The 16,087-nt window shown below is 39.3% G+C and overlaps 1 protein-coding gene across 1 annotated transcript in view; it reads left to right on the forward strand.

The window, feature by feature from the left end:
• The first annotated feature begins 8,880 nt into the window (after positions 1 to 8,880).
• The window catches only part of PLEKHG7 (pleckstrin homology and RhoGEF domain containing G7), a 31,184-nt gene continuing 23,977 nt past the window's right edge, over positions 8,881 to 16,087 (forward strand). Inside the window, exons 1-2 of the mRNA XM_088166060.1 lie at positions 8,881 to 9,591; positions 15,729 to 15,951. Coding sequence (XP_088022186.1) covers positions 8,887 to 9,591; positions 15,729 to 15,951 — 928 coding nt within the window. The 5' untranslated portion in view covers positions 8,881 to 8,886. The remainder of the gene's footprint in view (positions 9,592 to 15,728; positions 15,952 to 16,087) is intronic.

The following is a 16,087-nucleotide window of genomic DNA, read 5'->3' on the forward strand; positions in this document are numbered from 1 at the left end:
TGCCTCTATTCCCAGCACAAAAGAATGGAAATTGTAAGCTTCACCTAGTATGATAAGTGGATGAAGTAGTTACTTAACTCCCTGAGCATGATAAAGACTCTTTTCAGACATTTATGATAGTTGCTACCCAAAATCATAAAAATGAGCTGGCTTGATGTACTTGACAGAGGCACGATGGTGTCTCTCAAGGCTCCACTTCAGTCACTGCAGCCTCAAGGTATTATGTGCAGGTTTTGTCAAAGTGCTGCTGCAGTAATTAAGAAAAATAAAGTTAAAAATCAAACAATAGTAATTAAATATGAATAATATGAATTACCACTTCAGTTTTGAGGTCTGTAACAAGTTCCCATTGATGTATTAACTCTTTGCTCATTACAAGAAATTTTTATCTTCTACTATTATTTCTAACAAGGAAAATCTGTGCTTTAGGCAGTCGTGGGAACATACTAAGATTTCTGCTGGACAAGGAGAGGTTGGAAGGCAGCTTCCCTCTTACTCCTGCTGTATTTGTTATTGGCCTTTTGTTCTTTCATTTAGTTTAATTTCCTTTCCTTATTGTTGTCCTCTGCTCCCCTTTTCTTACAAAAATAAAAAGTGAGACATACGCCTTTTTAAACCCAAAAAGTGCTAGGATCACCTACGTCTGATACTCCTCCTGTATATAAGCAAGAAAAATAACAGTTGTGGAGAGATTATCAGACTTTCTTTCCCAGGACATCTTCCATTCTGTCATCCTCTAAGTCTCAGTTGATTTTGGGACTCCTATATTTATAATAAGGTAACATTTTTGTTTGAATCTTCCCTAGTCTGAAAAATCCACTCCATGTACACATTCACAGAAACGCCCAATGGCCTTATTCTAGATCCTGAAAAAAAAAATGCTATGAGGTCAAATACCAGGAAGTCATTAGAGATGCATTCATTTCAACATCCTTAAGTGTAAAGAAGTAATTGAGGTGGTCTGGTGGTCTCTTCCGTGGCAGCACTGTCAAGCTAGCAGCACTCATCCAGATGCCATGCAGGACATGGGCATAAAAAAACCTACTAAAAACAGTTGTTAAAACTGAAGATGTCTCTTCCACGCTGCAGGGAGAAAACTCACCCATACCCACAGGTGAAATACTCATCAATATCAAGGTGGGCCAGTATGGATTTGGACTATAAATCCATGAGAAATCTAACTGCTGTCATCTGATCCCAGCAAACCCTTGACTGTGCCACAGCCTTGAAGGTTTTCAGCTGGAAAAGCCTGTAAGGCCTGGCATACAAGCTATGCCTTTAGAGGTCTTTGAACTTGTTTGATCAGTAAAACATTTATTAGACTAGTATTTTATCCTACTTCTGTCTGTAAGTCCAGAAGGTTAGAAGTCTATAGGACAAGGGGGAATGGTTTAAAAGTGAAAGACAGTAGGGTTAGATTGGATACCAAGATGAAATTCTTCAGTGTGAGGCTGGTAAGATATTGGAACAGGTTTCCTGGAGAAGCTGTGAATGCCCCATTCCTGGGAGAGTTCAAGGCCAGGCTGGATGGCACCCTGAGCAACCTGGTCTAGTGGAAGGTGTCCCTGGCAGGGGGTTGGAACTAGAGGATCTTTAAGGTTCCTGCCAATTCAGACCATAGTATTCTTCTATGACAAGTCACTCAACTACGGGAATGATGTTCAGCTGTTTTTTCTTACAAGAGTTAGAAGTATTTCTTTGTTAAATTCTTAATCCTTTATTCAGAGTTTGGGACTGAAAAAGCTCCATAGCTTTTTCTATAGCTTGAAAAAGCTCAAGTTGTTTTAACTTGCCAGTGAAAAAGGAAACACAAGAGAAAATGTATGGTCACAGAGCATCCCATGGTGCCTGTGTAGATTCACCCACATCATCATGGACAATGGCTGCTCGGCTGCCAGTATTTAACAATAAACAAATAAAAATGTTTGACAATATATTTAACTACTATTGGGACAGCAGTTGGTTTCTTGTCTTACATAACACTGAGAAAGAACTTGTTCAGGAAGGGCAGTCAGCATTTCAAGCACAGGGACTATGCAAGTACATCACTCATGAAATGAGTCCTGCATCTGGGACAGAAGATGAAAGGGAGCTAAACAGCCAGCAGGATGCAAAATGACAGCTGTTTAAACCACATTTCTAACTGCTGTGGTCAAGGTTTGATATCTCTGGGGAACAAGCAAGTGATCATAGAAGGGTGGGACACAGAAAAACAGAAAAGATCAGCATATTATTATTATTTCTTTTGTGATCAGACTGTCTGTTCCTGTCCCATAGCAGCTAATTACTGACTGCCACAGTTTAACCTGTTTACTCAGTGCAAACATCTGGTTATCCAGACCCTGTGTTTCTCTCTAAAGCTTTAATGAGTTTTAACATGTTTCAAAGAGCATTTCCCTCTGGCTTACCAAGATAAACCAAGGTATAAACAGTTCCCTTGGGCCTGGTGCATCCTCTGCTGAGCAGTGTGACAAATTCCCCTATCCTCCCAGGCAATTTACTTGCCCTCAGACCTCCTAACTCCTGATTTGCTGAAAAAAAAGTATCTGGTGAAGTAAGTTTCCTATGTCTTATGAGATGGAACATTCTTTATTCTGCCCAGGAAGAATAAAGCTGCTGGGGAGCATCTTACCAGCAAATACTGTGGGGAGGATTTGCAGCAATGAAGGATGGTGCCTCTGGCTCTGATACTCCTCTGCATGCTGCCTCCACCCATGACAAAGCAAATCCCATCTGTGAATACTTGACTGTATTTTTATACTGCTTGCATCAGCCAGACCTCCACAATTCTCTCTAGTGAGAGTAACTATGACCCACTCTCTCTAAATCTGTCTCTCTGACAGGAGGAAGATGGAAATACAGCTGGCAAACCAAGTAATTGAGATCCAGACAAGTCTTCTAGGAAAATGTAGAGTCCTATGTGGCAGTGGGAAAGCATGACAAGAAGGGAAGTAGGGCACACTGACCCAACTCCAAATTCCTAGAATTACTCCCAAATATGCTTTACAAGTTCCCCGTTGAACCAAACACCTGCCTTCACACGAAACATTGATTATTTTCTCATCCAACGTTTTATCCTGAGCACACAGAATACCTCACAGGCCGGCAAACTCTTTAATCTAGCACTTTGTACTGTCAGCAGCTGGAAGGCAAAAAGAATGGTGCCAATGAAAGTTTTTATCCAAATTGCAGTAAGGTACTCCTACACTGCTTCAGAAAGTTCCATTCAGCTGTTTATTCCTATTAGTTTACACTGGTACCAGTTACAAAAAAGTAAAATCTTGCTGCAGTACCATATGCAGAAATTGATGGTGAACAATACATTAAATTTGACAACATGTTTGGTGAGAAGTCACAGGGTAGTGGATGAAGCTATCGAGGTTTCTGTAGCTTACACAGAACAATCATATCAAAGGAGAAGTGAGTGTTTCTTTGCACAGCCCTGTACACCTGCTGGTAGGCCTGCCCAGCTCTTGCTCCATCAAAGACACTGTGAAAATAAGAAAATTCAGAGAAACAGAGAGAATGAGTGCATGGCTGAAGGATGAATTTTCCTGCAGGCACTTGCTTTAGAACATGGATGATTACCACACCTACTGCTGCTACAAGTTCCTGTTTCTCTTAGTTCCCAGTCTATTTATAAGTGTTATCTCCCCTGCCTTCTCACTACAGCTGCCCTACAAAACGTCTCAGCTACTTCCCCCATCCCTCTCAGGTGCTATTACATACAAATGAGTTCTCTCTACTCCTCAAGCATGCTTCACTTCAGACCTAGCTATGAGGAACAAGGCTGAGAAGAGCAGAAACCTTGTGACTGACACCACAACATCTTAGAAAGCCCCTTCCTCATGCCAGGGCTTATAACATCCCATAAATCTCCTGCAAATCCCTGAAAATCCCATCCACTTTGATCTGACTAGAACGAGAGGAGAGGGAAACAGCACAACTGGGATGGTGCTATGGACAGTTTCTAGGCTCCAAAAGTATTAGATTGTATAGAAAGAAATCAGAACTAGAAATCACGTTGCATACTGGGACACTACAGCTGTTAATTAAGACATAGCAGATGTTCTGCTTCATTCTTTAGTCAGGAAACAGTATAAGGCTGCAAGTAAAGCAGAACTTTGTGTCTGGATCCAAAACTCATTTTAGAAATGAGGCCTACCTGTCCTTTGACCTGTAAATCCATGAGAAGAAGACATTTATCTCTTCTCTCAGGAAGTTAACTGACTTAATTTTCATTTGCCCCTTTTGTATCCCCGAGATGATCCCTTTGTCTCCCAGAGAGCCATCCTTTTCTGGACTTTTCCTTTCTTATCTTTTTTTTTTTTTCCTTCCATACATAGGCACATACACACTCAAAATGCTTCTGCTATAGTTACCTTAGTCATGGGAGGGCTTATCAGAGAAACAGGAAATATGAGAGATTCAGCTTAGGGGACCTTGTGCAAGAGACCTGACAAAATTGAATTTAACAGCAACAGACCAGCATAGCAAGAGGTGTCAATAATGGCTGCAATACTTGAGAGACTGTGTCACAGGTGAACATTACCTGTAAATCTCACCAGTGGTCCCAGCTGGAGGCCAGCTCTGAAATCTCAACTACTGCTCTCCATTTGAGGCAGGACTTCATGGTTCCATATCACATTCAACTTGGATTTCATATTTCTAGGAAAAGCAATGTGTTAAATTGCAGTGTCCAGGCATATTTTTTTATACTCCTCTGCATGAGTATTCAGTCTCTATTCCAGATCTGAGATTCCCTTACAGAGTTCTTTGTGGCTCTTGAGATGATGGAGATACAGCATTTATTTTACCAGAGTTCTCTTAGTCATCATTTGAATGCATTCTTATACCCACCTGATAACTACAACTTTGTCACTGGCTACAGACATATTGGTGAGAAATACTGAGCACATACACAGGTTTATATCTGTGAGAGGTCATTATATCTGATAAATTCTGTTTGAGGGACTTCAGGCATCCATGTAATCAGCCTGTGAGATAAGGCACAGGAAAAAGCAGCAGCACAATGACACAGCCAGACAGAACTGTGGCATTTCCTGGTGTTTAGTGGTTAATGTCAGCCTTTGTATTTGATTTCCCTTGGATATGTAGTTTGTTTGTGATTTTCTGTTGAGGATAACCTTTCAAAAGCCTAATCCCTTCTGCTTTGAAGCTGTGCTGCTTAGACAATAATTACACAGACACCATGAAATGTTGTTGGTGTCTGACTCTACATTAGTCCAATTCTATCACGTTATTCTACTTCCCTGTAACCAAGCTACCTTTAAAGTGATATATAAGAAAATTGTGAATAGCATCTTTCATTACTCCCTGGACTGGCATATTTTTTTTAGTTATATCCTATCTAGTTTGCAATTGGTTTTGAGTTCAGGGAACATGGTTTATACTATGCAAGCATAAATTATTTCTTTCAAAATAGCTTTTTTTTCATTAATTATATGCTTTGCATGTGCTCATAGTTTAATCAATTAAAATCAATTTGCAAAAAAAAAAAAGATGCCCTGCAGTCCAGGAAAGGCTATTTCTATATCAGTTCCAATCTTTAATTTTTAGCTTTTCCTTTTCTTGAAAAATTCTTTTCCACTGAAAATTTTAGTGGGCTTTACTCCATCCAGTATCTTTAGCTGAGCAAATGTTCTTTCAAAGGCAATTATCTTTCCATGGAAAACTTCATAGCATTTTAGAAATATTTTCTGTTAATAGCAAATAATAGGGATTTTTGTGGCTCTGATTTGTTTTTCTTTTATAGATATTTTCATTTGCTTACTCTCCCCAGCTAAGAGGTAGATTTTTCCCTCTTTGGGGAAGGTTATGGCTTTGCTTGCTGCCTGTCTGACCCCTTTCCCCTGAGAATGTACTTCTTGGAGATCCTCACACCACAGGGTGCCCAGGTCTGTCCTGAGGGGTAGGAAAGCACAGCTTTGAACACTGTAAATTCTGCAGACATTTGCATATTAAGGAGTCAAAACAAAGCAGAACCAAAGAACAATAAAAAAAAAGATACCACAAACATACACACATTCCCCCTCCCCCACCAAAAATAAAAAGAAAAAAGAGAGAGGAAAAATTCTTACATCCCTAAAAGTGCTTCTTAAAGCAAATACATTTGTAGTAGCCACTATCAGACAGGATGAGCACATCTCTTTTTCCTAGAAATCAAACTGTATAAATACTAATAAAAATGATGTAACGCTGCCACGGTTTTGCAAATAAAGTCTTTGTTTTCTCACTTCTTTTTCTCAACATAACCCTCCTTCAATCCAGAGTCACATCCAATGCTATGCAAAATCAAAGGCACTTATACCAGTTTAGGGGTATCTTGACTTGGTGTGTGGATGAGTTTTGACAAATAAACATTTACAGAAAATGAAAGCATTGTACTGCAAATGTTGTCTGCATTTTCAAGTTCACTAAGCCCTCTGAAAATGTGCCTTAATTACACAATAGACTTGAACATTTGTAGATGTTAGTGCTTCCTCACAAGTCATCTATCAAATAAACCATCTTTGCCCAGGTTTCACTTTCAATTCATCTCACCAAAGAATGCCTTAATCAATTCTAGTATTTTCCACTCAGTTCTACAACACAACAAAACAATGAATTATCAATGATGAATTCGCAAATATTCTGGTACTAAAATCTGTGTTCAAAATTACTTAACTAGTTAGCATACTTGTTAAAATTAAAAACTAATCATAAATAATTTAAAAAAGACATATACCAGTATTATACTTCCACGAAAGATGAACAATGCAAAGTTAGATCCAGCTGAATGAATCAAGACAAGAGGGGTAGGAAAAGAAAAAATATTGTTGGAGGCGTGGAAGCATTTAATCTGCTCTTGCAAATTATTATACGCTTGCACAAGATTGGTCTTCCCAAATTTTCTCAATGTGAAAAGCCCAGAAATATAAAAGGCATGAACTTTAATCCAATGTATGGATCATGTTACCTTTTGCTTAGGGGCATTAATCCTGAAGCCACTTCCGTCTGACCTGATAAACAAATCCCCTAGAAACAAATCTACAAGAAAAATCTTGTTCCCTATACCAGCGTTCAGTAAGGAGATTTTAAGAGACAAAATGCTACTGTGAAGAATTGCATCAGTTAATCAAGGACTTGTTGAAAATTTGATTTAAAAGTATGTGACATATTCAATTAGCTATGTTGGTAAGTTTGATAATATAATTTTTTTCTGCATGTGTGTGTGTATTTCTGTGCTTTTTTTAACAGTGTATTTTCTTTACAAATATTTTGCTGCTGAGAGATTCTACTCGTGAAAGTAACATAGAAATACCAAAAAGAAATACGTAAATTTTTAGTTCTTTAAAAAAAAAAAAAAGCATGTTAAACTGAAAAGCAAAAAAATTGTCCTATTTTTAATATAAGGCTTCCACTAAAGGAGGTCTTTAAACTTTTCTACTTCTGGAAGAGATCACTATTCACATGTATATCTGGAACCTGCATGTCAAGTTGCAAAATTCTGCCGTGAGAAGAGAGGATTACAAAAAAAAAAATTAAAATAATTTTTTAAAAAAACAATGAGAATGCCTGGCCTAACAACAATCAGTGAGACATGATTACATGTCACAAAATAAAAGTCTTGAAGTATTGAAAAGCAATAACAACAAATCTCAGAGCTATAGTATGCAATATCTTCATTCAAAAGGAGAACATAGTAGTAATTTCTCTTTATCATTCTGCAATATATTAAATGAGATTTTTAATAAGCATATGTATTAATTAGTTCTTACCTATTAAAGAGAAATTAATTGACGCTAATATATTTGTGGCTATTCACTGCAGTTGTGAAAGAAGCTAATTCTATCATAAAGATATGCTTTTCTCTCTGTAAGAATCTGAATTATCATCTTCTGAAGGTTTTGGGAAAAGCAATACTTTGAACTGGCAAACTTGCTAAGTTAACGTCTTTCCAATCACTTTGTAAATCAATCTGATGGAACTATATAATTAGATTTTTAAAAAAGATATTCAATGTGTGATATTCAATAATTCAAGAAAGAAGTCAACATAGATTTGAATAAACTAATTCTAATAAATGACAGTTCCCTAAAAAATCTATTCATGATTGCTAGCTTAAAGATTCCTCTTAGCAAATAAGCTAAATTAAAGAGCTTGAATTCATAATCTTCATTATTACTTGAAATGGTAGTCCAGTTTTAGAGAATATGTTGATGCTTCATGAATCAAAGAACATACAGTTATTTACTGATTAAGCAACAGATAAGGTACTATATAAATAATTTTCTTCATTATTTGATTACAACATGTAGATAATGTTTACTATAAAGTATTTTTAGACTGAAAAAAAGCGAGAGTGATGACACATACCTTACCTAAGTGTTAAATTTGTATTTACTTAAGAATTCAGCAAGAAATTAGTATTTGTATACAAAAAATTTTGCAACAAGTCCTGAGAGCAAACGACTTCACTTTTATCCCATATACAGCAGTGCTACAATTTCATTTATTGATGGGGGAGTGGCAACAGGAAATCAGGTGGCTGCAGTACCAGATGAGCAGAGATTCTAAACAATTACTCTTTACCATGTGACGAGTTCTACTGATGCTGACGCTGCTGGCACACTCAAAGTTAGCAGCTGTTTAATCAGCTTGCCAAAATTGGTCCTGGACCTGTTGAAACGTGCATTTAAGCAGGATTCAGTGCAAAGGTAATTTTTTCTGTACTAGTGCATATACTTACCTTGTTTTGTTTGGATATATTTTCCGTTTGCATGTTTTCCCTCTTAAAAATTCACATGGCAAGTTTGTAAGAACTGTTTCTGATCGTGCTTCCTAGGTATGCATAGATAAAAATCTTCATGCTGCAAATTAAGAATGCAACAACCAAGCTCTGGTTATTGTCCAGATCTGGTCAAAGAAACCTGCGCCAGCGTGGAACCTCTGGACAGGGAAGCTGATCTCCACAACACAGATGCTGCTGTGTCTGAAAGCAGCAGCCCAGAAGATGTCTTCAGCTCCTCTGAGATGCAGACAGTACCCGTTTGTCTGGACACCACCGTGCCTCCGGGGAACTCCATCCTCAGACGAGGTCACAGGGAGTCTTCACTGCTGAGGCTTCCGACAGAGCAGTGCCTTGGGATCCACCACACGCCTTTCCAGTTTGACCGTCATGCTCGGGCCAGAATTTCCACTTCTCCAACTTTAAGGCGTCTAAGGATGGCCTCTGCCTCACAAGCACTGACATTTCCAGACTGTTCTGACACAGCTCAGCTCAGGAATCAAAAGGAATACACCGGCTCTCTCCACCACATTTGTAAGAGTCCACCTCGGTGCATTACAATTTCTTCATTGTCGCTGCCTTCTTGTGTCCATGCAAAATTATTGTCGTCCAAAGCCAAGTCTGAGAGAGCTATAGCAGCTCTGCAGTCTGACCGACCCAGGGCAAAGCTTCCAAGCCAAGAGGATCCTCTCAGCAATGGCAGTCCCAATGAGCCACCCAGAAACTCTTGGAGAGCCAACTCTGCTACGCTTCCCACAAGACTCTCCCGCCCAAGCCCTACACTTTGGGCAGGTGTCCAGGTAGGAGGAATAGGAGGAAAAAACCTCTTTTTCAATCTTTCTTGTTCAGTGTTGGTCCATCATGGGCCAGTGCTCACATAAAACCCCAGTTCTTAACCTGAACTGCAAATTGGGTCGTGATCCTTTAATAGCTCGCTCCTGTACCTGGCCACGCTTTCCCACCTGTGTCCATTCACCCTGGTGGGCCAGTACAACTGTTGGTGGGGATACAGAAGAACAAGACTAAGTAATTAATCCTGTTCAGGATTGGGTTTTAGAAGACTATTTTCTTTCAACCCACTCTTTAACCCTTCAGCAGGATTATTGCTTAGACAGGGAAGTTCTCTCTTCTGTTGTACTGAATGGAATTACTAACCCTAATAAAACCAAGAATTTAGTTGGTTGAGTCAAATTTAAGGTCTGCTACTACCAAAGGAAGAGGTACCACTCCCTCTGTTTATTTCCACTTACTCTGCCACTCTCTCGCACCCCTCCCTTTTTATGTCCAGCTCCATAAGCAAAGAAGCAATTGTGCAATCTCTTCTGAAAAAATAAAAGAAGCCCTGGTGTCAGCCTCAGTAAAGAGAAATAAACAAGGGAGGAGCAAATCCTGCATCTTTCAAGGGCAGGAAACTACAATTCAGCTCTCCACAAGGACAGAAGGAGAGGCTTTTTGTACTAGACAGGTTTGCTACTAGATCTGCTCTCAAAGACCTTCCACTGTGTGCAGAGGCAGTTAAATTCACTTGCTTGACTCTGTCCTTTTGCAAACCACCTACACACGCATTTTACTGAGGGTGGATGGTGTCAAATAGGTGTAGAGTTCTTCACTAGCTGGTTAGCTCTGCACTACAAACCAAAAGCTATTTTCCTCCTCCCCCCACCCCCTTCAAACATGGAAAACATTCTGGATATCAAATGAGTTCTCCTTGTTCCACAATAGTGAAATTAATTAGCCTATGCCCAACCTATTACATTATTATTAGCATATTTCCCTTTGCAAATGAGTTCTTTTTTCACCAAAAAAAAAAAAAATCAGATTTCTTGCTTGCTTTCTGACCAAGTAACTAAAAATATCTCACTTGCTTTCAGGAGAGTGGACTGCCCATGCAAAGGTATGCACGTATTTATTTTATCTGATTCTAAGCTTGACTCTCCTACATATTTAATGAATTTGTTTCACTCTAAGACAAAACTGAACATTGAGTCTTGTATAAATAACTCAATCTTAATTTGTAGATTTGCTATGTGAAATGCCTGTCACCAGCTCACTAAACTTATTAATGAGATTTTCTTTCAAAGGTAGCTCTCTCCCTAGCATGTTTAGCTACATTTCACTCAGTATTTCATCCAGATCATCAGGGAGCTTTGTACTAGGAGCTAACTGCCAAGAGGTCCGGTTGTTTGGCTTAGGAGTGTCAAATTTCAGCTTGAAGAATGTGAAATATCTCATAATCTTGAGTGGCATTCTTCAAAAGTTTGTGAAAGGGACAAGGGACCAAAGGAGTTAGAAGAACAGCTCAATATTGTTCTTACACATGAGCAAAGAAGATCCAGGACTGCTACTGGAGAGGGAGATTGTTAATCCTACAAACTAAGAAGAGTACATAGAATACATGGATTTTATAAATTAGTGCAGACAATATAGAGTGTTGCATATCATAGACTTGTGCAGTGAATTGTGTCAAGGTCTTGGAAACAATTATCAGAAAGCAAATGTTCTATTAGAAATTTTTTTTTTTGAGCAAGACATATTTCTTTAAGATGTTCAAATGTTTACAGAAGGGAAGTTTTATTTTCTCCCCACACAACAAGGAAGCAGGAGATAGTACCTCCATTAATAACCACCCCTCTCTCATTGATGGAGTAGTGCTCACTGCACTGCATGGTCCCCTCAAGGATGCTTAGGACTGGGTGGCTTGAAGCAGACTGATGTAGTTTAGGATGTATGTGTCCTTACACAACGCAGTCCCCTAGATGAGATTCAAGAGATGTGTACATGCATTTGAAATTACATGTTCACTGTAGAAGAGGCCTCCTAGATGTTCTGAACTGTTACAATTTCCAACACACTCTTTAGCATTTTGAATTTACAATGGAGATAGAGAGAGAAGGGGAGGGAAAGATCTTTTCATCTGGATGTGAAAACAAATGATCTGTACCTTTTATGGGAAGAGTCTGCTCTGATCCAACTCAAAATAGGAATACATAAACATATCTCACTGCCAGCATGAAGATTTGCATGATGTATTACTAACTATAGTGGCTTCAAGAGGGAAGTAACTATATGCCAACTAGAGTATTGGCCTTGGACTTCTATCCAGACACCTTTTAAAATCAAGAAACCACCACCCAAGGAAACAATCCAAGATATTTTCCATAGGCACCGGCAGGAAAGATTGCCAAAGGTGGTTGGGTTGATGCATTATGAATTCTATCTAGATAAATATTAGAATGTGCAAAAATATATTAAAAAATGCACCAGTTTCTGCTTTAAACATTTTTTGTCAGATTTAATTTGGTCTGGGTTAAGCCTGTATTCAGCTCCTCCTTTATTAAGACCTTTAATCTAACTCCTTAACAGCTAATCCCTTCTTATCACAACCAGCAAAAAGCGTTGACATCTCAGATTATTCTCTCCATCTAGAAGCACATTAGAACAGTTGGCAGCCCTTTTCCAAGGCTTACTTACATATTGTCCTGGGTAAAATCATACCTCTGCCCTTCAGTTTTAATGAACATCTCTTCTCCCTTTTCCCAAGCTGTACTTTCAAAACACTTCTTTAATGCACTCATTTCAAACAGCCTTCCCCCACACAGTCCTCAGTCAAGAATGCCAGCACATCCCTGTCAGCAAGGTAACTTGCTGAACTGATGCTGTTTATAAAGAACTATCCAAAATAAATAAACAAAAAGGGCAGCCCAGACAGAGGTATATGTGGTGGAGAGAAGGTGAGATGCTAAACCAACACTGACAAAGAAAACATTGATAAAACTAAATCTCAGGTTTACTCTGATCTCCTTTTCTCCTTGTACCGTTCAGCATTATCAGAGACTGGGTGGAAAACTGCATTGCACTATTTCCTACAGCAAATCAGCTAATGAAGAACCTTCACAGTATCTGCCAAGACAGGTCATATTCAATGCCTTGAAGGAGCTGGCTCATCTATCCTGAAGTACTCCCATTCCTCTTTTAATATTTCACACAGCTGTAAAGTGTCACAAGGTCACAGAACCACAGAGTGGGTGAGGTTGGGAAGGACCACTCGGGCTTGTTACAATCTCTCTGCTCAGGCAGGGACATCCTAGAGCACATTGCACAGGATGGCTTCCATTATTCTAAACCTAACTCCTTATGCAGTCATAGAAATATTGTACTCTTGACAATAGCTCATTTTCCATGCTAACTTTTTGAGTCAGGGAGTCCAAACACCCTCCCTGAGTTGGTTGGGAAAAAAATGTCACTGCCTGGCAGTTATCTCAGTACTGTGACCACCCTATAATATTTACCTTAGTAACATCCTCTGTTGCTTTTATTTGCATCTAGTGGATATTCCTTCAAGTAATATATCTGCTTTTTAAGTAAGGTGATCTATATAGATGTCTGTTCCCTGGGATAGCTAATTAGGCTAAGATTAGGGACATATGAAGATACTTTTTGTGCCTTAGAAATAATTATATGCACAGGATATTTATTTTGCCAGACCATGACCTACTTCAATGTCTTTAGTAATTTTCTATAACTTTGCTGTGTAAATCTGTGACATTACCATGTTTTAAAAAGCAAGTGGATTTTAAGAACAAATTATTACAGATGATATCCCCCCAGATGCCTGAGTTTGTTCCTAAAGCACAAGCATTTATTTCATTCCATCACTGCAATCCACTGTCCCCAGTAAGCGAAACCAACAAAAAACAAAGAAAAAGGCAAAGCTACAGAGTCTAAAGACATGAGAAGATACTAAAATATTGCAGACTTAATACCTAGTAAACTTTACTACATAGCACTTCAGTAATTTAATTTCTCCAGAAGAAAAACAACAGGAGCATCTGATCTGTCTGTCTACAGCCTTCAGGCCAGGGAACCACAGAAACGTGTGCTTCCATCTCTGAAGCATGAGTACATAATTTAGACATGGAACCATTAACCAGCCCAGGCTCATCAGATTGCAAAGGTATATTGTACCCAAGTGATCTTGCCATGCCCCCACATTTCACAGGCTTCTGCACCTATGTGAAAAGCTTGTTTAGCCATATGTGTGCCTGATGTCCAAGGCCTTTTGATCTGGGTAAACAATGTAATTTAACTCGGTTACAGTGACTCTGTGCTTCCATTATTAGTCTTCATAAGCTGCAGCTTCAAATATATTGTGAAAATAGTAGTAGGCTAGATGCTTTAAAAATCAATAATATACTGGTAAAATTTTACTGTGAAGCCAACCTGAAATAAACCTCCTCAATTTCCTAGTACAGGATTATCTTGGTACTATATTGTAGTACCTGACTGGTATAACAGCCCAGCTGCCACAGAGGTTGCATCATTGAATCACTAGAGGTTTCAGTGGCATCTTAATACAATCATTACCAACACTGAAAATTTGCATTGGGTAGCACTCAGTGCACATCTCAGGAAGGTACTTCTGAGAGGAGCACTCCTGTGCCTTGCACTGGTATGGGCTTGCAGACAGCCAAGAAACAGACCCCCCACGCAATAAAGCTCTTAAACCACATACTGAGGGTTCCATTTCATGAGAAACCACAGAGTTTCACTGTAAACCCTAAAGCCAAATAAATAAATCCTATATTCTCCATTCAGTAGGACTAGCAGAAAAACTTTCAAAGAACTCCAATATTGCAAATTCTAATTTATTCTAATAAATGTAACCTTCTCGAGATGTAGTTTTTAAGCCTTGATATGTCCATGGTTCAAGTGTTAAAGTCCCAGGCCTGGCCCTTCTGATAGCCTACAGACCTCTCTTGTTAAAAGCAGCTTTCATCTAGACCATTCAATTGTCTAGCTAAAGCAATTGCAAGTAGTGTCACCATCAGGAAATAAAAAAGGCACAATCTCCATGTCTTACTATATGGATCGAACCCCAGTTCTGTACCTCAGAGCTCATCTGGCAGTTGATAAGATGTCAAGTAACGTTTCATGCACTTAAAGGAAAAAATATACCTGCCAGGTTTCACATCAAATGTGGCAAATGGCTAGATATTCACAGTAAGAGAACTGCTTAGACAAAAAATCTCAGTAAGAATCTTGTTTAACTGATCAAAAATACCATGCACAATAAGTGGTGACTGAAAAAGAGAATTTTTATGTATGTACATGAACTTTGTGCCTCCTCCCTCAGCTACTGAATTACTGACCCTTTGAGCCCTAATGCAGTATTCATGTATCAATTGAAGGCAACACAACAGCAGCTGCAGACAGCAGTCCCTCTGCAGCATATACTAACACAATTCATGAGGTATCAGTGTGAGTTATTAGCAAAATACAAAATGTTTTTTAAAATGCACCAACATTTTCTGCATGTGAATGCAAGCAGCCTCTGGCACAAACATCCTGCTGGATACCGAATGCCTGTGTCACTTTTCTTAATGGATCTAGATCTTGGACAATGTTCTCCATTAGGAACAACAATGGTTGGAAAGAGACATTTGTTTTTGATCTGTAGGGCCACTGAGTCATATTACATTCTAAATATTTGAAATAGCAGAAAAAAATGCCAAAAGTTAGAAAGGAAACAGCACAAACTAGCCAAAAGGTTAAATAATTTTTTAAAAACCCAACATTTTAACTGTTTCACTAGCGTGCTGTCTTTTCTTGAAATCACCCGAGTTACAGGAAGGTTAAAAGTAATAAGTCACATGTCAGCTAAAAACTGTATTTAATCGATCCTTTAAACTCCACTGCCAAAACATAAATTCTAAAATCCCAACTTACTTTTTGTTCAACATCAGAAAAAAACAGGAATTTTCAATTTAAATGCTCTAATTACTTATTATGTGAGGCAAGCCATGACCATAAGAACTTCGACCTCAGCAACAATGTGGAGTTGGAAAGACAATTAGGTATTTATTGTAAGTCACTGAAATTCTCTGCTCGTTGCTCTGTTAAGACATGATGTCATAGCCCCTGTGGTTTGGTTTTTTAGCTGATTCCCTCCTGGCCCAGCAAGGAGCCCTCCAGCAGTTTCCTGAGCAGCCTCCAGCAGACAGACATGACCTGTGCTGCTGTTGCATCTCGCAGATCAGCCGAGCGCAGGCGAAGCTCCCTGGTCGTGAGCCTGCCGGGACTCGAGGTGTTCCCTGGAGACCTGCTGGTGTCAGACAGTGCCATGGACTACCTGCCCTACTCATCCTTCCTGCTCAGTGCAGGTCAGGCCCAGCTGGGGTTTGCTCCTCTGAGCCCAGCAGGAGCCGGGACGGGAGTGTGAGTGTGGCATGGGAGGGGGGATGTACACAATGAGAACGAGAGGAGCTGCAGCCTCTGCGGGGGATCCTGTGACCCCAC

The sequence above is a fragment of the Sturnus vulgaris genome, chromosome 5, assembly GCF_052056855.1.
Source record: "Sturnus vulgaris isolate bStuVul1 chromosome 5, bStuVul1.hap1, whole genome shotgun sequence".
Taxonomy (NCBI): domain Eukaryota; kingdom Metazoa; phylum Chordata; class Aves; order Passeriformes; family Sturnidae; genus Sturnus; species Sturnus vulgaris.